General features: G+C 48.8%; 3 protein-coding genes across 4 annotated transcripts; all 3 read right to left on the bottom strand.

The window, feature by feature from the left end:
- Positions 1 to 1,083: 1,083 nt before the first annotated feature.
- LOC119285832 (GDSL esterase/lipase At5g45910-like) lies at positions 1,084 to 3,697 on the bottom strand. Its single transcript, XM_037565165.1, has 4 exons — positions 3,363 to 3,697; positions 2,914 to 3,269; positions 2,521 to 2,794; positions 1,084 to 1,550 (listed from the first exon to the last, which is right to left on the bottom strand). The coding sequence occupies exons 1-4, from the start codon at positions 3,607 to 3,609 to the stop codon at positions 1,333 to 1,335; spliced, it is 1,095 nt and encodes a 364-aa protein (XP_037421062.1). The 5' UTR covers positions 3,610 to 3,697; the 3' UTR covers positions 1,084 to 1,332.
- Positions 3,698 to 13,968: 10,271 nt separating this feature from the next.
- Positions 13,969 to 17,698, bottom strand: LOC119317905. 2 transcript variants are annotated; one of them, XM_037592442.1, is made up of 3 exons: positions 17,566 to 17,698; positions 15,789 to 17,485; positions 13,969 to 14,439 (listed from the first exon to the last, which is right to left on the bottom strand). In XM_037592442.1, exons 2-3 carry the CDS (start codon positions 16,699 to 16,701, stop codon positions 14,123 to 14,125), a joined length of 1,230 nt encoding a protein of 409 aa, XP_037448339.1. In that variant the 5' UTR covers positions 16,702 to 17,485; positions 17,566 to 17,698; the 3' UTR covers positions 13,969 to 14,122. The 2 variants fall into 2 exon arrangements, with proteins under 2 accessions (XP_037448339.1, XP_037448396.1); XM_037592499.1 differs by having other exon boundaries at positions 17,566 to 17,692.
- A 1,270-nt stretch (positions 17,699 to 18,968) lies between these two features.
- LOC119285827 (universal stress protein PHOS34-like) lies at positions 18,969 to 21,861 on the bottom strand. The gene is made up of 2 exons (XM_037565154.1): positions 20,828 to 21,861; positions 18,969 to 19,268 (listed from the first exon to the last, which is right to left on the bottom strand). The coding sequence occupies exons 1-2, from the start codon at positions 21,621 to 21,623 to the stop codon at positions 19,261 to 19,263; spliced, it is 804 nt and encodes a 267-aa protein (XP_037421051.1). The 5' UTR covers positions 21,624 to 21,861; the 3' UTR covers positions 18,969 to 19,260.
- Positions 21,862 to 22,942: the final 1,081 nt, after the last annotated feature.

Here is a 22,942-nt window from a genome sequence, read left to right as displayed (position 1 = left end):
CCTACAGGGGCCGACCGGTATCCCCCTCTTCTCCTTGATATACGGTTACAGGGGACACCCTAGAACACACAAGATCAATTGTCTTAGCCGTGTGTGGTGTCCCCCTCCACAGTTTACCACCTCGGTCATATTGTCGTAGTGCTTAGGCGAAGCCGTGCGCGGATCACATCATCAACATCGTCACCACGCCGTCGTGCTGACGGAACTCTCCCTTGTCCTTAACTGGATCAAGAGCTCGAGGGACGTCACCGTGCGGAACGTGTGCTAAACACGGAGGTGTCTTACGTTCGGTACTTGGATGGGTTGGATCGTGAAGACGTTCGACTACATCAACCGCGTTACTAAATGATTTTGCTTTCAGTCTACGAGGGTACGTGGACACACTCTCCCCTCTCGTTGCTATGCATATCCTAGTTAGATCTTGCGTGATCGTAAGAATTTTTTTAAAATACTACGTTCCCCAACAACCTCCTCTTCACCCTTGACCAGCTGGACTGGAGCCTGGATTGGTCAACACCTAGGCTATTAACTTTGAAATTTTCAAAGTGTTCCACGTGAAATGGGCCTGCAAAAACCGGCCTAGCAAGAAAACTTTGTCGTGGAGTCGTTTGTCCATACACTCATCTTTATAAACACACACACACACACACACGTACGCCCTACCCCTATTAGCATCTTCAAGAGACTGAGCTGACACATTATCTTGAGATGGACGACGTCGCCACAGTCGTCTTCGTAGTCGACGAAAAAGTCTCCTTTCACTGAAAGCACATCGTTAGAAAGTCTGAAATAAATTTAGAAAAATGCGAGCACCAATATCAAGTCTAGAACTTCAACTCTGATGGGTTGGGGATACCACTGTCCTCCTAAACATCCAACCATAGATTGATTCGCATATGCATGCCAAGACTTGACGAACATGGCGGATGAAGGAAATCGGCCGCGAACGTCATAGCAAATGGATTGATGCGGAATCAATCACCAAAATCATTGTCAAGCGGAACTGACCAAACATAGCAAGGGAAGTGATGACCTCGTTGAATTCATTCCCTCAGTTTAGTTAATCAGAGGGGCTCGAAGCTATTTCCTCAGTTTACAGTTAAATGATATAATTACCTCAAACAACACATCTATAGTTTTATTTATTCATTCTCCGGAGGCAACCTAATAATTAATTAATTACCCCATGAACATCCATCATATATATTAGCTGTTACATCCACACACACACACACATGACGCATCGATTGATCCCACCACACTTGATCAGAAAACGCATCATCAAGTCAATAAAGTAAATAAATAAAACAACGAATCCATAAATAAAAATGATCAGTGCAGGATGCGGGGGCTGCAGTAGGGGCCCTTGAGCCACCCGTTGGCGATCGAACGGTACGCCGCCTCCGTGAGGTGGATGCCGTCCCAGATGAGGTAGTTCTGCGGGTCGGCGCAGGCGCTCGCCCCGGCCATGCCGCACCTCGCCTTGTTGTTGTAGTTGTACTTGCCCTGCCCGCCGGCGCCGCAGCACACCTTCAGCCCGTACTTGAGGCCTGAAAACCACACGCACCAAAGCCGTTTCTATCAGCCCATGCATCCTTGTTCTTCATTTTACTACTGCCAATCAGTATGCGTCCTGATGCGTGATCCAGACCGCTTTGTCACGTACCGATGACCATGAGGAGACGATTATGGTACGTGATGGATGAGATCGTGCACAGTATCATGAACATGGGCATGCTAGTATTATTATCTTCGTGAACATGATTTTTCGGGGCATCTCTCTGTCAAATTATACGCCGTTATACACGGAAAGAAGAGCCCGTCACATGCATGCACAGTGATTTGCGTCAGTATTACTATACTATACGCACACTGTCACGCCCTCATTTCATAATAATTGGGTCATGCATGCATGCCAACTGGTTAGACGGGTATTGATTCCCAAATTATATGGACAGGACAGAGACAGGGGTCATGGTCCCGAGAGAGAGCATATACAACTCGACCACTGATAATTAGCCGAATGAGTCGCCGGTGGGCTAAGAATCCAGGAGACCATATTGTCCAAAGCTTATTGTGCGTGCATGCACCTAGCTTAGCTTTTCTCTACGTCAAAGAAAGCAGCAATGTGACTCAACTTTGGATAAATGTATGTATGTCTCTCGCGGAGTAGCTAGGTAGCTAGGCTATGAGCGTGCTTGCATGGCCCCCGTGTGCCCTAGCTACCTGTCTACACCTACTGAATGAACGTGCGTGTCGTGATCACCGAAACTTCAACTCTCTCACGGCAGCTCGATTCCTACTTCACATGTAAAGACGGCGTCGCCTTGCTGCTCCGGACAGGCATGTTTGGCCGGGCACAACGACTTTACACAAGGATGGATATTCCTACTTCACATGTAGTAGTACAACAATGCGCCGTGGGAAGATTTTTAAACATATAGGAAGATATGTATGGTTGCTATATATAGACATGTGTAACTTAAAAGTTTTGAAGACGAAACTGCATCATCAACTTACCGAAATTCTGAGGGGCCCGGATCATCTGGATGACCTGCGCGTAGAAGTCGGCGTACATGATCCTGGTGCGGGGGTAGGTCCTCTGGAGGTTGGCGAGGCTCCGCCGGAGCAGCGAGTTGTGGTGAGCGGAGAGCTCGTTGTGGCTCTTGAGGCACCCGTCGCCGTCGTAGTCGCCGGCGTTGGAGGTGCCGTAGAGGGTCAGGTAGATCGGGAAGCACCCGATGGGGAGCACCCCCGGCACCACCACGTCCATCGCGCCTAGTCTGATCATGTTCTGCACAAAAATACGTCCAAATTAACACACACAATGTAAGATGATCACATCAGCCACCTACCTGAGAGGAGCCGGTGAGATTAGTGGGGAGGTGGTGGACAAAGTAGGGAGTAGGTTACCTCGAGGCCACGGACGATGTGGCTGACGACCCGCGGCACGTAGCCCCTCACGTCGGCCATGGTGCGACCGGAGAAGAGCGCCGCGTTGTAGTCGTTGCCGCCGAACTCGCCCACCACGAACAGGGACTTGGAGAGGTGCCTCTTGCAGTCCTTGCCGCAGGCCGACGGGAGGAGCTTCCGGAACCACTGGATCTGGGTGTCCAGGGGCCCGTTGTTCCAGATCTTGTCGCTGAGGCCGATGGACTGGAAGAAGGCGAAGTCCATGGTGGTGGCGCCGATGATCGCCATGTTGGCGCCCTTCTTGAAGTCGCCGCCGGCCTTGGACGCCGGCAGCAGCGGCAGCCCAAAGTGCTCGGCTGCACACACACGTATACACCAACTTTGTCACGTTCACCATCATGTCGGCCGCCATATTTACAGCTTACATAGACCGAGTGGTAGGTAGGTACCGAGGAAATCGACGATGACGCGGCCGTCGGAGCAGCGGCCGGTGGGGCGCTTGAAGAAAGTCTCCCCGTAGGGCGACTGGCCCGTGGTGAGCCACGACGGGCAGCCGCCGACGCAGAGGTTGCCGGTGTCGGAGATGGAGTCGCCGAAGCTGTAGATGGCCTCGTACCGCTGCGCCCCGCCGTGACGGAGCGCGCACAGCAGCACCACGGCGCCAAGCAGCGCGGCGGCGGCTCTCATCGTCGCCATGGCTCACTATCACTCACTGTAACTACCAGCAACGCACGTGTCGGGGCCGCACGAGACGACGACGATCGTTGTTGGTGTGTGGTTACGGCGGGGAGATCCGTTGGGATTTATAGGCGGGCTTGGGCGGCCGTTGGGACGTCGCCTTCCCCGGTGGACTGCTGCTGCTGGGGACGGCGTGCTGCAGCTTCCAGCCATATTCGTCCCTTCACTGACGACGCCGGCCCTGCTGCAGCGCAGTCTAGTCTGTCACGTACGCATCTTTGTGATATTGCGTGGTACGTAAAGCGTTTTAGACTCTTTTGGTCTCTTTCTATCTGCTGCTAGTCGCTTTGCTGATGGGTACAGCGCCTTTAATTTTGGTGTTGATTGGTCGACTGGGATACTTGACAGGTGAGAGTTACTTGTAGCTAGATATTTTAGGCCCCCGCAGCGAAAGAAATAGTACATTCTAGGACTAGGGTTACTCAGTGGCTAAGGGCAACGAACGAACTTTTGATGCTAAACACACTAAATTTGTTAATTTCAACTATAGTACAAATGCATGTGTGTTCCAACGGAAGACATTGTTACTCGTCTTATGCGTCCACTTATTTCCATATGTCCCGCCCTACTGTCCTCCTTCTCTTCTCGTGTGCTTTAGTATGAGCTCCCATGCCCGTTGGATGATCGAACAATGCACACGCGGCTCTCTTTTCTAAATCGTGCCTGATAGATTAGTTATCACACACGTTTCACTTTCAGATACATGATTTATTTGTATGCCTTCATCGCGCACATAGTTCGACCCTAAACTGCGCGATTAGGCGAGGCTTAACAGCACCATTCCGCAGCAGTAGTGTGGCTGCACACTAGTGGTCAACAAACTTCGCTTCGGCAGTATACAAGTTCAAGATTGCAGAACGGTAACTAAGACAGATTCTTCAGATTGGCTTGTCCACTGACACAACACAGAGTTGTCTTACTCTCTAACACATGCATGTGTAGTGATGCACGGCCGGGTCCGAGCTGTTGATTAATTATTTGGGGCAGTCAGGAAGAAGGGACTACGTCTTGGATCAAGGAAGCTGCGTCAAGATGCCGATGCCGTTACGTACGTACTCCCTCCGTTCCGAATTACTTGTCGCATGTATGAATGTATCTAGATGTATTTTAATTCTAAATACATTCATTTCTGTGATGAGTAATTTGAAACGGAGGAAGTACGTGTGTTTGGTTTGCTGTAATGGGGTCGAAAATTAGAGCAGTTGGTGGCTTCATGTGCGTCATGTGTGCATGTTTTGTACGAAAGGCAGACCGCTCACTGCCATGACTAGCTGGACTGAGAGAGGTGCGTACGTTTATCCACATGATCACACTTATTACGAAGGTCGTACGTATATGAATAGTACTGTATGATGCAACGAAAAGAACGAGAGGCTCGGCCAGAAAAATGAAAGGTACAAAAGGACAAAATAAAATAGATTGCATAGTTAAGAATGCCATTGAGATCGTCCACACAAGAATTGAAGGTACTCCTTATGTAAAGATATATAAAATCGTTTAGATCACTTTTATAGAGGGAGTAAATATTACCTCCGTCATAAAATCCTTGTCTTAAAAGACAAGAATTTTGGGACGGAGGAAGTATGAAACAAGGAGAATCAGGAGCGCGCAATCTATTGTCGTTATGGCACCCCCTCGAGGCCACTAATAAGGACCCATCCTCCCAACTCCAGCCCCATTCCCGAGCAAAAGCTCAAAATTTGCTTCGGATTGGGTGGCGATGGTGCCATGCGTGTTGTGTTCTCCCTGGAGACGCCGCCTCGAGAAGGCATGGTTTTGGGTGAGTGATGCCGTGGTGTGGAGGCATCCGATGGCTTAGAGTTTTGTGTGGCGGTGGCAAGCGATATTATATCTTGCAGATCTGGCACTTTCCCCTTTGGTGTTGCTATCCAGTGCGACCTATGTTGTTTGGTCCCAGCGGGTCGGCGTTCTCATCCCTAGCGGAAGGGGATACGATTCCCCTTCTCAACGACGGCTGCACGTCCACGACATCGGGAACACCATCCCTTTCTGCGATGAGTGACCTTGTTCTCGACGAGCTTGTCTCCTTGGCTCGACATCTATGGTGTTTCTTTACCTTCGATTGTCCCTGGTTGCTTACCCTATTCATTCGGGCATTTGAGACCGGAGGCGATGCAGCCATTTTGAGAGGGTGACGACCCACCGGGTTGAAGACTCCGCTAGGCGATAGCGACGTAGTCAAATAGCGAGAGTTATCGAAAGAGAAAATTGCATCGAGAGAACAAGTTTCACAGGTGTTACGCTCCCGCTAGCAAATCAATCACAGATATGGTTTTGGTACACCGATTCACTCGTTAGCTAGGGTTCTTGAGAGAGAAGCAAGGGAAGGGAAAGGGGATCGGGGTAGGTAGCCGCCGCCTGGTACAGTACTCAATCGCCACCTCACGCAGGAGGGCTTGGCTTGCTTTTAACTCCGCCCGTGGTATCCCACACATAGGCCGGGTAGCGACTGTTGGGCTTGGGCTGTCGGCGCGCCCGTTCTAGCCCAACAGGAGCCTGCGTGGCCTTGGTCGATGGAGCCACCTTGCTCGAGGGCGTAACATCCCCCCTTCCTTGAGACACAGCTTGTCCCCAAGTTGGTGCCGCTGGGAAATGATGTTGGAGCTCAGCGCGGTCTTCCCACGTGGCCAACTCGGGTGGTTGATCAGTCCAGCGAACCCGGACCTGCGACACTTGAGCGGCACCATGTTGCACTTGCCGGTCTTGCAAAATCTCCTCTGGTACGGGACTTGAAGCAGCCGTTGCTGGTAGTTGGACTTGCGCCTGTTCCGTGGGAGGGAGTGCTTGCCGCAGTTGGGAGACATGGAAGACTGGGTGAACAGTGATGGATTCCGGCAGACGGAGCTTGTACGCAACGGCACCAATGCGCTGGATCACTTGATAGGGACCAAAGTAGCGAAACGCCAGTTTCTGGTTGGCGCGGGTGGCCACCGAACGCTGAACGTAGGGCTGCAGTTTGAGGAAGACCCAGTCGTCGACGGCGAAGACGCGGTCGGAGCGGCGCTTGTCGGCTGAATCCTTCATTTGTTGCCGCGCACGCAACAGGTGCTGGTGGATGAGCGCCGTCATCTGCGCCCTGTCCTGAAGCCAATCTGCCAGGTCTGGAGATGCACACGCCACTGGATCGACGATGCCGAAGTGACACGGGGCATGGCCGTAGAGGACTTCGAACGGAGATGTGCCCAGGGCAGAGTGGGGTGAAGTGTTGTACCAGAACTCCGCCAACGGAAGCCACATGTACCACTTTGTTGGGCATGCGTGGACGAAACAGCGAAGAAACGTCTCCAGGCACTGATTAACCCACTCAGTCTGCCCATCTATCTGTGGGTGTCGCGTTGTGCTCATGCGAAGCTTGGTGTGCGTCAGTCGAAACAGTTCCTTCCACAGGGTACTAGTGAAGACTGGGTCGCGATCCGAGACGATCGACTCCGGCAGGCCATGTAATTTGTAAATGTTAGTCACAAATGCTTGAGCCACTTGGAACGCGGTGAAGGGGTGCGACAGAGGTATGAAATGGGCGTACCGCGAGAATTTATCCACGACGACGAGGATGGAGTTGCATCCCAAAGAACGAGGCAAACCCTCCACGAAATCCATGGTGATGAGTTGCCAAGCTTGGGTCGGAACAGGTAATGGCTCCAGGAGCCCGGGATATCGCACACGCTCCGGTTTAGCTTGCTTGCAGATCTGACATGCTTCGACAAAAAGCTTGACATGATGTTTGAGGCCTGGCCATGTAAAAAGCCGACGCACTCTGCGGTACGTGACGTTGAAACCCGAGTGGCCTCCAATTGCTCCGGTGTGCAAGGCCGCAAGCACTTGCTTCTGTAACTCCACATTGTCCCCGAGCCATATGCGTCTGTGCTGCTTGATAATCCCATTCTGCAAGTGAAAACCATCCAGATTGCTCGTGGAGGTCGCCAAGCGTGCGAAAATCTTCTGTGTCGCTGGATCCTCAGTGTATCCTTGCTGAACTACTTCCAACCACGTTGGTACTGCGGTGGTGATGGCTGCGAGGCCGCCTTGAGGTGGCCCAGGTTTGCGAGACAAGGCGTCAGCCGCGCGGTTGTCAATACCTCTCTTGTAGACGATACGGTAACACAACCCGAGCATTTTGGCCATGATCTTCTGCTGCCATGGTGTTGCCAACCTCTGATCTTCGAGGTGGATGAGACTGCGCTGATCAGTATGCACAATGAACTCGTCGTTTTGCAAGTATGCGCGCCAATGGTCCACGGCCATGAGAATGGCCAACCCTTCTTTCTCATAGGTGGAGAGCTGCCTATTGCGTGGCCCCAACGCGCGGCTGAGGAAAGCGATAGGGTGTTTGTCTTGAGACAGGACTGCACCTATTCCCAGATCCGATGCATCAGTCTCGAGTTCGAACGTTTTCTTGAAATCAGGCAGCGCCAGAACGGGAGCAGTCACCAGAGCCTGCTGCAAGGCGCGAAAGGCACCGTCCTCTAATTCTGTCCAGCGGAAAACCACTCCTTTCTTGAGCAAATCGGTCAGCGGGCGACTGGTGATTGCAAAACCTCGGACAAACTTGCGGTAATAACCAGCCAAGCCGAGGAACCCGCGGACCTCCTTGACATTTGTAGGCACGGGCCATTGCTGCACTGCAATGATGTTCTTGTTGTCGGTGCGAACGCCGTCACCACTGATCTCATGCCCCAGATGTTTGAGTTGCGGACGGGCAAAGAAACACTTGTTGTGTTTCACTTTCAAGCCGTGTTGTTGCAGACACTGGAAAACTTGCCGCAGAAGTTGTATGTGAGTGTCCATATCACGGCTGTGTACCAGGATATGGTCGATGAAGACGAGCACTCCGTGGCGAACCAGTGGGTGTAACACGATGTGCATGCCTCCCTGGAAAGTTGCCCCCCCCCCCCCGTGACGCCGTACGGCATGAACTTGAACTCGAAGTGCCCGTGATGGGTTTTGAACGCTGTTTTATGCTCATCCTCGGGCCACATACGAATCTGATGATATCCTGCCCGCAGATCCAAACTGGTAAAGAGCTGCAATCCAGCCAGCTCATCGAGAAGCTCTTCTATCACTGGCAACGGGTAGCGATTCTTGATCGTAACTGCATTGAGATGCCGATAGTCCACACAAAAACGCCAGGTGAGATCCTTCTTTTGCACTAGCAGAACTGGCGACGCGAAAGGGCTGGATCTGGGTTGGATAATCCCTTGAGCGAGCATCTTAGCGACCTGACGTTCCACTTCATCCTTCTGAGCTGGGCTGTGCCTGTACGGCCTGAGGTTGACTGGCCGCGCTCCGGGGACCAGCGGAATAGTGTGGTGAGCTAAAAGTTGGTGCATAATTTGCGTGAATTGCTCAACATATTCAGCCACCGTTCCGATTTGCTTAAGCCTATTGAACTGTCGAAGAAGATTTTGAAATTCTTCCCAACCAAATTGGGTGCAAATTGCCGTGGCGAAATCGCCCCAATCCGGGTAGTGCAGGTGTGCTTGCGATGATTGGAGCCAAGTAAGTGCCCCTTCTGTGAAATACATGGCTGCACAACTGACCCATGCATCTGGACTAATCGTGCACACCCGAAAGTAGGCCTCGCATTTGAGACGCCAAGCCCTCGGGCCAGTCCCATCGAACAGAGGGAAATCGAAACGCGGTGGTGGTGGTAGGCGATGATATCCCCGGTCCCCTGAGAATGAGTGCTCCCCGTGATGGTAGGAGTCGTACGTACCAGTGGCCAGAGGCAATCGCGGGGTCTGAGTTTCCCCCGACGATTTCCCCCGAAGATCTGTTGCGACGCCGTGGCTCTGTGGCCCGTGATCTGGAACGGCTCCGCGTTGTGGCAGCGGCGCGTCCACCAGGAGAGGAAGCAGGGGCGGCAGATCCGAGAGGCGGATCTGGGGCGGCGCCTCCTCCGTGGCCTTGTCTCCCTTGGGCGCCTGGGAGCCGATCTGGGTCCGGAGGCTGCCGACCTCCTGTCGCAGCTCCTCCATGGATCGCTCGTCGTCGGGCTTCCAGCTTTGTAGCTCGAACACCACCGGCTGGAGGGCGTCGATCTTGGTCGTGAGCACGGTGATAGCCGTGGTGAGGTCCGCCAACGCCTTGGTGTGGTCCTCCATGGCGGTCGCCTTCCCTCGGCGAGTCTGGATGATAGAGGGGAAACGCCCGGCCAGATTGGGGAATGGGAAAAAAATTTGAACGGATCGGAATGGCTCTGATACCAATTGTTACGCTCCCGCTAGCAAATCACTCACAGATATGGTTCTGGTACACCGATTCACTCGCTAGCTAGGGTTCTTGAGAGAGAAGCAAGGGAAGGGAAAGGGGATCGGGGTAGGTAGCCGCCGCCTGGTACGGTACTCAATCGCCACCTCACGCAGGAGGGCTTGGCTTGCTTTTAACTCCGCCCGTGGTATCCCACACATGGGCTGGGTAGCGACTGTTGGGCTTGGGCTGTCGGCGCGCTCGTTCCAGCCCAACAGGAGCCTGCGTGGCCTTGGTCGATGGAGCCACCTTGCTCGAGGGCGTAACATTGCAAACATATATGATAATAGGTATTAAAAATACATACTCTATATTGAAGATGTATCAGGATGCGATGCATGTGTAAATGTTTATGAATAAGCTTGATACCAAATCAGATAAATGCTACTTTATGGGTTATTCCAAAACTGCTAGGTATTACTTCTATCACCGCACTGAAGACAATATGTTTATTGCATAAATGGTATGTTTCTTGATTGTGAAAGGGTGAGAGGGAGGACGGTACAACTTGACGAGATTAATGAATCTTCGTCGGCAGGTCAAAGTGACGCAACGCCAGAAGTTGGTGTGAAGTTTCTCACTGCAACTGGTACGGAAGCCCCTACATGCCATGTAGAGATTTCGTCGAGGATATGATAAAAACACAGCAAGAGAGAGCCAAAAACCATCAGATAGACAAGTCATTTTGCACTGCACACTGCCCCACAAGTACAGCCGATGCAGATGTAACAGAGGGATCAAAGTTTGTTCAAAAAAAAAAAGAGGGATCAAAGTAGAGAAATATTAAACAGACGCACATGCATGCCCCACAATCAGGTGGCTGCTAGGATGGCCGTGGCCTTTAGCTAAAGCCGCCGTGCAATCCGAGACTACAGTAAAAGGCACATGACAAATGGAAAGAAAGACACCCCCTACATGCCCAGCTGGAGAATAGCGAATGGGAGAAACGAATAATCAAGGGGAGCTGCGCATACGGTTGGGTGGCCTCATCATATCTTGATGATGCAAAGGCAGTTCAAAAGAGCCTTGCTGGACCAATTTCAGACCGGCCATATGGGCTCGAATCTGCCGATGCCGTGATGAACCGGCTTCGAACATGCATCGACCAGAAAAAATAAAGGTTGTCTTCTTCTTTTTTTGCGGGAAAAAAATGAAACCAACCCAAAGGCTGACCCTCGTTGGCTTTTTTTATAGGAGAAACTCCGTGAGCACTGCGCGTCCGTGACGGGTCTCGAACTCGGATGGGCTGGCAGCAACCTCAGCTGCCCAGTCAATGGGTCGAGAAAAGATTGTCTTCATCAATGATAACATAGATGCTGACGGTTCGTCTTTTTCCAGTGAATCGTCTTCTTTAACAGTTGGCACCACAACTACTACTCCATCTGTTTACTTTTGTAAGTCATTTCAGACAATTTAAAATGGATTGTTTTGTATATTGTCTGAAATATTTTTAAGGTCTTATAAAAGTGAATAGAGGGAGTACTAATTTTAGACCTAAACTTTTCTACCATCATCACCTTTTGGTACTCAACAAGTTGGGCTGCTTAACTTGTATTAATAATTCCGCCAAAGGAAAAGAAAAAAAGACGCACACACGATCGTGAGCCTATTTGGCGCCTTGAGCGTCCGTTAAGCCTGTTTTTTTAAACACCGCAGACACACCCTCCCTTTCTTCGATACTAAATGGGCCGGCCTATCGAGCGCACCCGAGGGAAGATTTCTCCCTCGAAATTACTAATTCGGGAATACTCCTTTTAAAGATCACTGTCACCTTCCCAGATCGCAAATATTAGCACGCTGCATGTGCGTCACTTGTCACAATCTGAGAGTATTCCCTTATTTTGTAGATTCGTTTATTCAAAACATTTTATCTCTTAAACCGTACGTCCAAATCTCGAACCATTTGCACCGTTCTTCAAAACTAGATCCCATGTTAATAGATTTTGACGAACTTTATTTTCATGAAAAACCGGACAGGAAGTACTTTTTTTCCTTTCTGAGATGCATGGCCTCTCGCGGAAGAAAATTTGTGCCTCTTGCGGAAGAAAAAAAGACAACGCGTCTTTTCCGTTTCCGAGAGGCACGATCTCGCAGAAGCAAAATCGTGCTTCTCACGGAAGCAAAATCGTTCCTCCCGCAGAAGAAAAGAAACACATTTTTTTCGTTTTCAAAAGGCATGGTCGTGCCTCTGACGAAAGCAAAACCGTGCCTCTCACGAAAGGAAAAAAAGAGACGTGTTTTTTTCCTTTTCCGAGAGGCACGGCCGTGCTTCTCGCGAAAGCAAAATCATGCCTCTCACGGAAGCGAAACCGTGCCTCCCGCAGAAGAAAAAAATACGTGTTTCTTTTTCCGTTTCCGAAAGGCACGGTCGTGCCTCTTGCGGAAGCAAAACCATGTCTTTCGCGGAAGCAAAACCGTGCCTCTTGCGAAAAGGAAAAAAAACACATTTTTCGCTTAAAAAGCTAAGGAAGACCCGTGAAAAATCGAAAAGCTGAAAAAACCAGGGAAAACCCATTAAAAAGCCGAAAACGAGTGCGGATTTAAAAAAAATCTGGAGGAAGCACACAAAGCACGACACGTGGTGGCGGCTGAGAGCGCGCCTCATTCCATACCCAAGCGACCCTTGGGGAGGCTGGGAACGAGCGCTCTTTAGTTAGTTGCTCCTTTCGTCCCTGGGTTTTGGGAAGCTTCCAGTAGCTTCCAAGGAGGTTTTGGGAAGCTTCCTGACTGTTTTTTTTTCTGAACCAGGTTTTTGTTTCTTTACTCTATTTTTTCCCTTTTTCCTTTTTTTTCAAATACGTTAACTTTTTATAATTCGAAAGAAAACAATTCCATGAAATTTTCCCAAAATTGTTTACCTTTTCAACTTAGTGAACTTTTTTTAAAATTTCATGATTTTTAATATATCCATGAACTTTTTTCAGTTTCTAATAACCGGTTGTGGGCGCCAGAACTACTAACCGGCACAGAGGGTGCCGATTAGAAGGTTTCGCTTACAGTGTACAACAAGATCCTGCCACCGACACAAGCATACATATTGCACCGGCCCAGGCAAAGGGCGGTTTTCTTACGATTCCGTGTTTGGTTTCTTTGTTTAGTTTCATTATTTATTTTTAGTTTTCATTTTTGTCTATTTTTTATTTCACTTGGTTTGTTTAATTTGCTAATTTATTTTAATTTTAACTTTTATATTTTGTCCTTTTGTGGTTGGACTTGAATATCCAGCCAATGTCAGATTTTTTTGGTATGGCAAATCGAATGTTTTTTATGTCAAGTTGTGTTTGCAGATGATGACAAGTTTAGTTGGCGAGCATGGCAAATCAGCCTTATTTCATTTTCTGTCAAGAAATTGCCGTGCTTGTAAACTAATTTGTCATCCTTGCGCCAATATAAATTGTCATGAAAAACATTCGATTTGACACGTTTAAAAATCTGACGTCAGATTTTTAGTATTTCCATTTATGGGTTTTAAGGAAATACTTTGAAATAATATATATATTGACAACTACAAGAACATTTTTTAAATATGTGAACTTCTTTTAAAAGGCACAAACACTTTTAAAATTCCATGAATAGGAGGGATATTTCACTTCAATAGCAAAAACATCCCAGGAAGAGAAGCAACCAAGATCCATCCACTTCCTACAAGGAAGAATTATGCAAAAAGCAGAGACCATGGAGGTATAAGAAAACATGGGGATGGTCAGCCTGGCAACAAAAACACGTCGGCCTGTGGAATCATGTCCCAGAGATCTGAACAGAAACATTCATACAACAGCTGCCATATGCAGAAGTACATTATTCTCACTTCAATTCTTCCGCGAGATCAATTTCAGCAATGAATTTGGGAGTGATGCTCCTTTCATCGAAAGAAAAAAAAATCTTCAGGAAGCAAAACAGCAAGAACTGGTCCATGCATGATGTACAAGTCTGATGCAAACTAATAGTGCAAAGCAGAGTGGAAACACTAACACAGTATCACTCCTAGCCCATGGGATGATAAGCTGCATGACAAGATTCAGAGGACAAACGGGGTGGAGCCACCCTGGCTCTATTTTATAGAATGAAACCGACGAGTTATACAGCGCTAACAGGTTCAAATCCTTCGCAAACTCAGCGTTACATAGCATCGGAAATAAGGCCTACAATGCGAGCCAAAAGAAGAAGAAAAAACAGGTTTGAGAGGTGAACAGCATGTGTGTGCTTAAGATTCAGTAACTTCATCATCATCATCATCATCATCATCATCATATACCATCACTCCTCTGGGCAGATACGCACTGAGGCAGAAGGCCACTCCTCTAGGAAGGTGAGCACTGAGGCAGAAGGGTTGCTGTGACGGCTGGGCGGCGGGTTTCCTTGTCGGCTTCGGCACCAGCCCCCTCTTCAGCGCCTCGTCAGCCGAAGTGGAGTTCTCAGGTTCTCCATTAACCGGCCTCCGAAGCGGTCCAAGTCCACCACCTCTGCATCTTTGAACGGCACTTTCCACTCCCGTGTTGACGCGAGGATGTGCCTCCACACCTGTTTCATATTCAACCAATTCTTATGGTTAATGATCATATCATTCCAGGGCAGCCATAGGATTGCCGAAGTGATGACATTAAAGATTTTAAACCTCTTTTCACTAGGCCAACATCTAGCAAGGGACACAAAGTCGGTGCTACCTCCGGTCCAAAATAAGTGTCGCAGTTTTGAACTAAAGGTTGATTAGTTCAACCTTAGTCCAAAACTGCAACACTTTATGGATCGGAGGGAGTAACATTTTTCCACCAAACATATCAAGCACCTCCTTTCATTCTTCCTCCACATATACTCATGAAATCAGCTTGCATTGCCCCCAAAAAGAAGTTTCCATCATGATTTTATTAGGGATATATAACTGATCAAACATAACAGTGACCATTAAGGTATTTTCCTCGCATCCACACCCGACGAATCTGCGACTTTAATGTCTGCAAATGGTGAGCAGGTGAAATTTGACTAAGTTTACGATAGAGAATACAGTTTACTTACTTGGAACAATGCTCCAGTCTTATCGTATATAAGAAAACAACTTTAGGGATTCAACATTCAAAAGAGAATTCCAAGCTCCATCATGTAATAAAGGAAATATTTTTAATTTAGTTCAAATATGAACTGCATAACCATTTGGTATGCATAAGTAAAAGTACTGCCAAATGCTTACAACGGTGTACAGGTCAAAAATTGACCCGGTCAGAGCAGAATTTCAGAACAATGTGCAATTTAGCTTCACATGCTCTGAACAATGTGCAATGTAGCTTCACATGCCATTGTCCATATGACTGTTTTGCTAATTAACAATTCTAGAGGCAACCGGCTTCATGTTTTGGTATTTCTGCTGGGTTATGCACTTTCCAGTTTGCACTACTATGCACATTCCTAAGGTCATAGCATAGTTATCACCTCATTAATTTGCTTGAATTATATTGTCCACCACTCAGTAATCAAATTACACTTTCAGAGGACTTTAGAGGACAGCAATCAGACAGGGCCTAAATCTTAGGGCTGGTAACAGTCAAGTACATAAACCTTTATGACCAGACTTGTGAACTGACTTAGTTGTAATGCAATGCAACCATTTTACTAATACCAATACTTTTCATCCTGTGTCTCCTTGACATTGATATCAGCGCATTAAAATCATTTGCAGTGTTACTCAGACACCGCACTTGTTTCCAAAATTTTGTTTTCTTAATTGGCCACCCTGAATCCGTGTCAGAACGAACCCCGTCATTGTAACACATAACATGTGCCAGATCGGACCCCGTCATTGTAACGCAGAACATTTCATTACTTACTTCATGGAAAATTGTGCAATGGGAAGTACAAGATAAAGCAAAGAAACATACCTTTCTGCCCGTCTGGCTTGTATGGCTTGCCTTTGTGATCGAATGGCTTCGTCTTGTACTTGCTCTTCTCCTTCTCTTCTTTCCTACCCTCCTTCTTAGGACAATCAGCAATGAAATGATTGGGATCACCACATTGATAGCAATATCTCTTTGATTTCTTCATCTTGGACTTGTCAGAGAAATCACTTCTTGTTCCATAGGCTTTCTTTCCAAGACACCCTTCACATTTCTTCATTAAGAGAGCCAATTCTTGTATTCCTTGTTGAATTTGCTCTTGGTATTGATCATGGTCGTTTTCCTCCATTTGGACTTGCTTGGCCTTCAAGGCAGCGTTGACCTTTTTGCTTGAGCGTGGCAAAGCATGCCCACACACGACTTTGGATTCTTTTTGCTCCCCGCCGTAGAGGAGGAAGGTTGCAAGCACCTCCCGAGGGGTGAGTAGTTCAAAGTCATGCTTCTGATGGATGAGGAAAACCATGGTTGGGTTCCTTGGCGTCATGGCAAAAAGCATCTTCTCCACAAGATAGGAATCGGTCATCTCCTTGCACCCGAGACCCTTCATTTCATTGGCCAAATTGTTGAGCCTTGTATACATGTCACTCGGGGACTCGTCTTCCCCTAAGACGAAGAAGTTCATATCCATCCTCAGTGAACAGAGCTTTGACTTACCAGCCGCTTCATTAGATTTTCGGAGAGCATCCCAAATCTCCTTGGCACTCTTATTATATTGATATCGGCAAATCCGAATGTATTGATCATCACCTATGGCATACTGTAAGGCACGTCTAGCTCGGTAATCGTGCTGCCAGTTCCTCTTTTCAAGAGCCGTTGGGTTTGCTTCATCTGCACAAGAGAAGCCAGTTTCCACAGCTCTCCACACTAGAGGGTCAATGCTAAGCAGATGGAATTTCATCCTGCGCTGCCATGATAGATAGCGCGTGCCATCGAAGCGAGGCGCTTCTCCGGAGCAATCTGCATCGTCGGCGGGCTCGCTCGGCGTGACAGTGTCCGGCTTCGCCCTCGCGTACCGCGCATGAGTATTCTGGATAGCTCTTGCCTGCAGTCGTAGACTTGGAAGTTGTGGAGCACATCCAGAGGGGTGAGCTCTTCAAAGCCAGGCTCCCGGCGAATGCCGTCCACAAAGGCCGGCTTCCTAGGCGCCATGGCACGAAGCATCGTCCACACGACATAAGGGTCGTCCACCTCTTTGCAACCAAGGCGATTCAGGTCAATGGCCAGATTCCAGAGCCTTGTATGCATCTGATCGGCAGACTCGCCCTTCCTCCACGCAAACAACCTCATCTTCTCCCTCAGCTGTTTGATCTTTAACCGGCGGACGGTCGGGGTGTCTTCGTGCATGACCTGGAGGGCGTCCCAGACCTCCTTGGCAGTGTCAAGGTGCCAGATCCGGTAGAGCCGGTCATCGCTGAGGGCAGAGTGTATGGCGTTCATGGCTTGGGCATTGTAGTACATCTTCCTCAGCTCGAGGTCCGTCGGATTTGCCTCGTCCGCACAAGAGAAGCCGGTTTCCACTATGCTCCACACAAGAGGGTGTGACCAAGCCAGGTGGCCTCTCATCATGACCTGCCATGACTCGAAGTCCGCGCCGTCGAAGCGGGGCGCGTCGATGGAGGCGAGCTCGCCCTGCGACATGAGCGTGTCCTCCATCATCACGTCCCAGTGCTCGCCGCCTCCCCCTGCACGACCGAGTATTGGAACAGAACCGAATGGAATCGAGAAAGTGCAGGGGGGAGGGGAGGTAGGGAAGCGGACGGACCTGTGCCGAGGAGGGCCGGCTGCTGCTGCTGCATCGTGGCGCGTCGTGTGACCTCCGGATCCCGGCGGGCGGCGGGGTGAGGGGGAGAGGAGCGCCGGCGGAGGGGAGCAGAGCAGTTCCGCTTCGAAATCGACTCTGTTTTCGTGTCAGTGGCACTCCGGTTGGGTTGGTCGGGTGGTTTGAGTTCGTGACGTTGGCCTGTGGTGGAGCCGGACGGGCAGAAAAAGGAGGAGAAAGAAATGGGCCGTCGCTCAGCCCAAGAAATGTGCCGTAATAATGCCCCTAAAAAAAAGGACTCCTCAAAATGGTTCTGAAAAGACGAACCCTCAAAATTGCTCAAACAAAACCCTAGAAAATGTCAAAAACTCATGAAAAAAAATGAGAAATTTGAGTTACACGTGTTTGGCATAACATAAAAAGGGCGTAAATGATTTTTATGTATGCATTCTTTTGTGTTGTTGTGCTGGTCATAAGTAGAAAAGCTCTGATGCTCCTTTTAAATATTTTAGGACAAATCATCATATTTATATGCGAACCTCAAATATTATGCTAACATGAAAAGGGGAACCTTGGTGTCATGTGCATTAAGAATCATTTTAAGTCATTAATATATAAAAATACATGTATTTATTAGTATAAATTTTATGTAAATTATAATTATGAATATATAATGATGAATGGGAAAGTAGAAGAGACAGGGCCAGTGGGGGAACGTGTTCACAAAATAATTCATGGACCATGTTAAAACAGAATAATAATCCTTTCGAGAGGAAAACAAAACAATTTTTTGCTGGATGAACTATTCACGAAATAATACGTGGCAGTTGAAAAAAGAAGGTAATTTTCAGTGCCTGTAGAAAATTATAATTGTTGTTGCATTAGGCATAGTGTCCTTTTCTGGGTATTGCACAAAGAAATAACAAGGCGCAAAGGAACAATTGAACGGAGAAGGAAAAGGGAGATGCATATTCCTGCCCTGGGGTAGGATCTGGTTTTGTTTTGAGCAAGATTTTTGTATGTCTGTTATTTTTGTTCCTCTGGCTTTTGTTGATGTATGTACTCCTAAGTCGATATTTTTCTTTGTGAATGTGTATCCAACATCAAATTTCATGTTTAGGCAAGGCTGGAAGATTTGCCGAGAGGGACCAGCGGCCCCAACTCCCAATATGTTTCCGTGATTATGCCAGTCTACACAAACTGCCCCATGCAAAATCGGTAACCAAATGAACACAGCAAGTGAGGCAAGTAGAAACATCCATTATCCAAAAAGTAGCTCCTATATGCAGGAACATAGTACTTCTTTCCAACAGCAAAGCAACCAAGATCCGTCAATAATCTACACTTACTGCAAGCAGAATTATGCAAAAGCAAAGACGATGGAGAAACAAACAAAAAACATAGGATTGGTCACCAATGGCAATGAAAACAAGTCGGCATACGAAATCATGTTCCAGGGGGCCAAGCAGAAACATTCATACAACAGGTTAACAGCTACAATATGCAGAATAACATTATTCTCATTTCAATTCTCAGGAAGGGAAGCAGCAAGGACTGGTCCATGATCTACACGAGTCTGATACAAACACAAAGTGCAAAGCAGAGTGGAAAGACCACTCAGTTACAAGGGGGTTTGGCATCAAGCAAGACTTGCTCTCTCCTCTTTCATCTGGCTGCTCTGTGCTTTTGCTATTACCCTCAGTTTTCTGTCAAGACAGGAGAAATCCAAATCTTATTCATGATATGAGCACGCGAATAAACTCACCAACCAACAAGACAGTACACAGAATAACATCGGCAATAACAAAGGAGCATACAGTTTGTAAAAGGCAATGACCTGAAATAGACACCAACTAGGTAGCGATCAAGCAATGTCAATGTTACGCTGCGCATATTATTGTGTGATGCACATGATGGAAGCAAGCAAATGTTATGCTCAGGATAGTTTTATTTTCTTATGTTCAACCAAAAGATAAGCATATAAGAAGGCAGTGCCTCAGGGTGTGTATGCCCAAGACTAGTAGGTGTTTTCAAGTCTGAGCATCTGACTTTGTGTGGACGACAATATACTCTTTAAAGCAGTATAAGTTCCCCTTTCCAGATGATGCCATCTGGATATGTCCATGCATCTTACATTGTCGGTTTGGAACTACAAGTGCAAATGACAGGCTACATGACAAGATTTTGAGCACAATTCGATGTAAGTCTACGTGTACCTAAAGGTAACTGAAAGATCTCTTTCATTCTTCCTCCACATATTCTCACGAAATCAGTTTCCATCACACACGAAAAAGTTTCCATTGTGATTTTCTAAGGGATATACAGATGAACAAACATAACAGTGACTAGTACGGTGTTTTCTCTAATCCACCCCCAATGAAACTGCGACTTCAATATCCTCACTAGATCTACAATATAGAATACAGTTTCCTTTTTTGAGACTTTCAGTTTGATAAATTGCACCAATCCTCCATTCTTATCACGTATAAGAAGACAACTTGAGCACATTTCGGCATACAAAAGAGAATTCAAAGCTCCAACATCCAATAATGAAAGCAGTTTAATCAAATTCATAAATGAAGTGCATATCCGCTAGGCATGCATATGATAGATAATAGTGATGTCAAATGCAACTAAGCAAACAGCGCACAATATCGACTCAGTCAGAGCAGAACAGCAACACAATGTGAACGCTTGGCATGCTATTCTCTGTACAACGGTTTTGCTAGTTCACAGTTTCAGAGGCAACCGATTTTATGTTATGGTATTTTCACTAGTGTATGAATTTCCAGTTTCCGTTACTATGCAGATTCACTAGGATAGTCACTGGACTTTTGTAGTGAATTAGTGCTAATGCAATGCAACCAGTTAAATAACACCATAGCGACTCTCCTACCTTGCCATCACTATCAAATGCTTTCTAATCATTTCCAGTGTCCGAATTTTTACTTTCATTTTCACTGGGCTATGCATTTCCAGTTTCCGCTACTTTACAGATTGGCTGGGCTATTCACCGGACTTCTGTAGTGAATTAGTGCTAATGCCTAATCCAATGCGACGAGTTTACTAATAGCGACACTCTTCATAATGTGTCTTCTTCCTCGCCATCACTATCAAACGCATTCTAATCATTTCCAGTGTCCAAATTTTTATTTTTCTGAATTTGCCACCCTGAATACTAACGCATAACAGTTCATTACCTACTTCATGGGTAAACAAAACTATGCAATGGAAAGTACAAACGAGGTGAAGCAAAGGAACAGACCTTTCTGACCCTCTGGCGCCTCGTGGAACACCACCTCGTTCTCAGGCACCGTCCGCAGCTCATCCCCCACAGACTCGGCACCGCCAGCCGCTCCGGCGTCATCAGGGTACCTGACAACCACGACGGGGCAGACGCAGTGGTGCACGCAGTAGTCGCTGACACTCCCGAGCCTGCCGTTGCCTGCCCTGCGGGAGGCGCCGAAGCCGCGGCTGCCCATGATCATGGCGGAGAGGCCGAGGCGCTCGGCCTCGAGGCAGAGGCGCTCCTTCATGTCGTGGTCCTTGACGATGTGGATCTTGAAGGGGATCTGCGCGGCGACGAGCGGCTGCGCCAGGTCCTGCGACTTGGTGGAGGTGAAGGCGTCGAAGTCCTCCTCCCGCTTCTTGCGCGCGTCCTCCTCCGGGTCCCCGGACGCCGGCGCCGCGCCTCCTCCTTCCCCCTCCGCGTCGCCGTCGTCGACGGAGACGGGGATGGAGCCCCAGTCGGCGCCGTAGAGCACGGAGGTGGGGCGCACGTGGAGGAGCACCACGGCGTCGCCCGGGCGCAGGTAGTTCTGCACGGCCCACTTGACGGCGAAGGCGGACTCGTCGGACAGGTCGACGGCGATGGCGATGCGGCGGTGCGGCGAGGAGGAGGCCGCGAGGGAGGAGAAGAAGTAGCGCGGCGAGCTGGGCTGGATCGCCGCCACCGCCGCCGCCTGCGCCGCCGCCAGGCGCACAGGCGTCGGCGGCGAGGGGGAGGAGGAGGGGGACTTGCCGGCGCCGGTCGGGGAGGCCGGGTGGTGCGTCGCCGCCATGGTTGGCCCTCCGGCTGCTCGATCCGAATGCGGAACGCTACTGTGGAGGTGCAGCTCTCGATCTGATGAGGGGAATCTCACGGGAGAATGGGGGAGGGGAGGCGAGGGTTTTGCCAAAGATTGAGATTTGGGGCTGTGCAACTTGCGGTGGACTGAGGAACTGGAACTGCCGCCGGTTTCTTGTGAAACTGCGGCGGCGCTGGCGTATTCTGGCCTGGACACGTAGCCGCCGCCTGACTGCGGGTTTTGTCACTTTACGCTTTCTTTGATATACTAACCATTTGTTCAGTATTATAAGCATTTCTAGCCGATCCCGCAACCCACCAGCCCCTCCCGTAAATGAAACTTAGCGGACGACAGACGCGGGCACAGAACAGGTCCCGCATATATCATCGGAATTCAAAATGATTTTAAAACGAGTAGTTTGCGCCAAACATCACCCGAGTTTCAAACATGGTTCATACAAACTTAATTAACATAGTTCAAATGAAAAATAAACTAGTTCATCGTACTACGCGGGGATATTTGCTTCTACGCGTCAGAGCCAGAGTCGACGGAGCCTCGTCGCCGGAGCCGTCCTAGGCTGGCGGCGGCTGTCGTGGAGCGTGTGGTAGATGAGGATACTGGAGAGGGCCGGATCGAAGAGGTCGCCGAGGCGACAGAAATCATCCCAAGCCCGCGATCCGGCGCCGTGGGACTTCGGGTCGCTCTTGTGCGTTGCCTCTCTTTGCTTGTCTGACACGGGAGGGTGGAGGCCGGAGACGCCGGCCTAGTCGTCGTTGAGGCGCTTGCAACCGACGAACCCGTCACGGCCACTGTGGTCGCCGAACCCCCTGTTGCCGCCATGCCCCGCACCGGCGGACCACATCGTCGCAAAGATCCGGTAGAAAACTAGCCGCAAAACGCTGCCGGAGCCGGCTCGATTTCTCGCGCGGAGTAGATGATATGCGGCGGGGGGTAATAGAGGAAATGACGGATGGATACCCTAAATCGCTCGGAAGCCGGCATATATCCCTGGTTGGAGGGCGGTTTATGGGCCTCCCGTAAAGTTTTTACGGCCCAGGCATTTTTTGGGGAGGTCTGCTTGGGCCGATTTTTTGGGTCGTCCCGTATAACGACCGAAAAAGCATAGTTTGTCGATTTTATAAGAGATCTGCTAGAGATGCTTTAAGTTGAGGTTTAACTCAAATGAAACAAATCATTCTCCCTTACTAGAGGTTAAGGCAGGGGCCCCTATGTCCCTTTACCTGATTTATTATGTGCAGAAGGTTTGTCTGCTTTGATCTCTCATAACGAGGGAAATGGGCATCTAAAGAGGG

The sequence above is a fragment of the Triticum dicoccoides genome, chromosome 1A (assembly GCF_002162155.2).
Source record: "Triticum dicoccoides isolate Atlit2015 ecotype Zavitan chromosome 1A, WEW_v2.0, whole genome shotgun sequence".
Taxonomy (NCBI): Eukaryota; Viridiplantae; Streptophyta; class Magnoliopsida; order Poales; family Poaceae; genus Triticum; species Triticum dicoccoides.
Note: the sequence above shows the minus strand (reverse complement) of the source record. Positions and strands in the feature narration are given on the sequence as shown.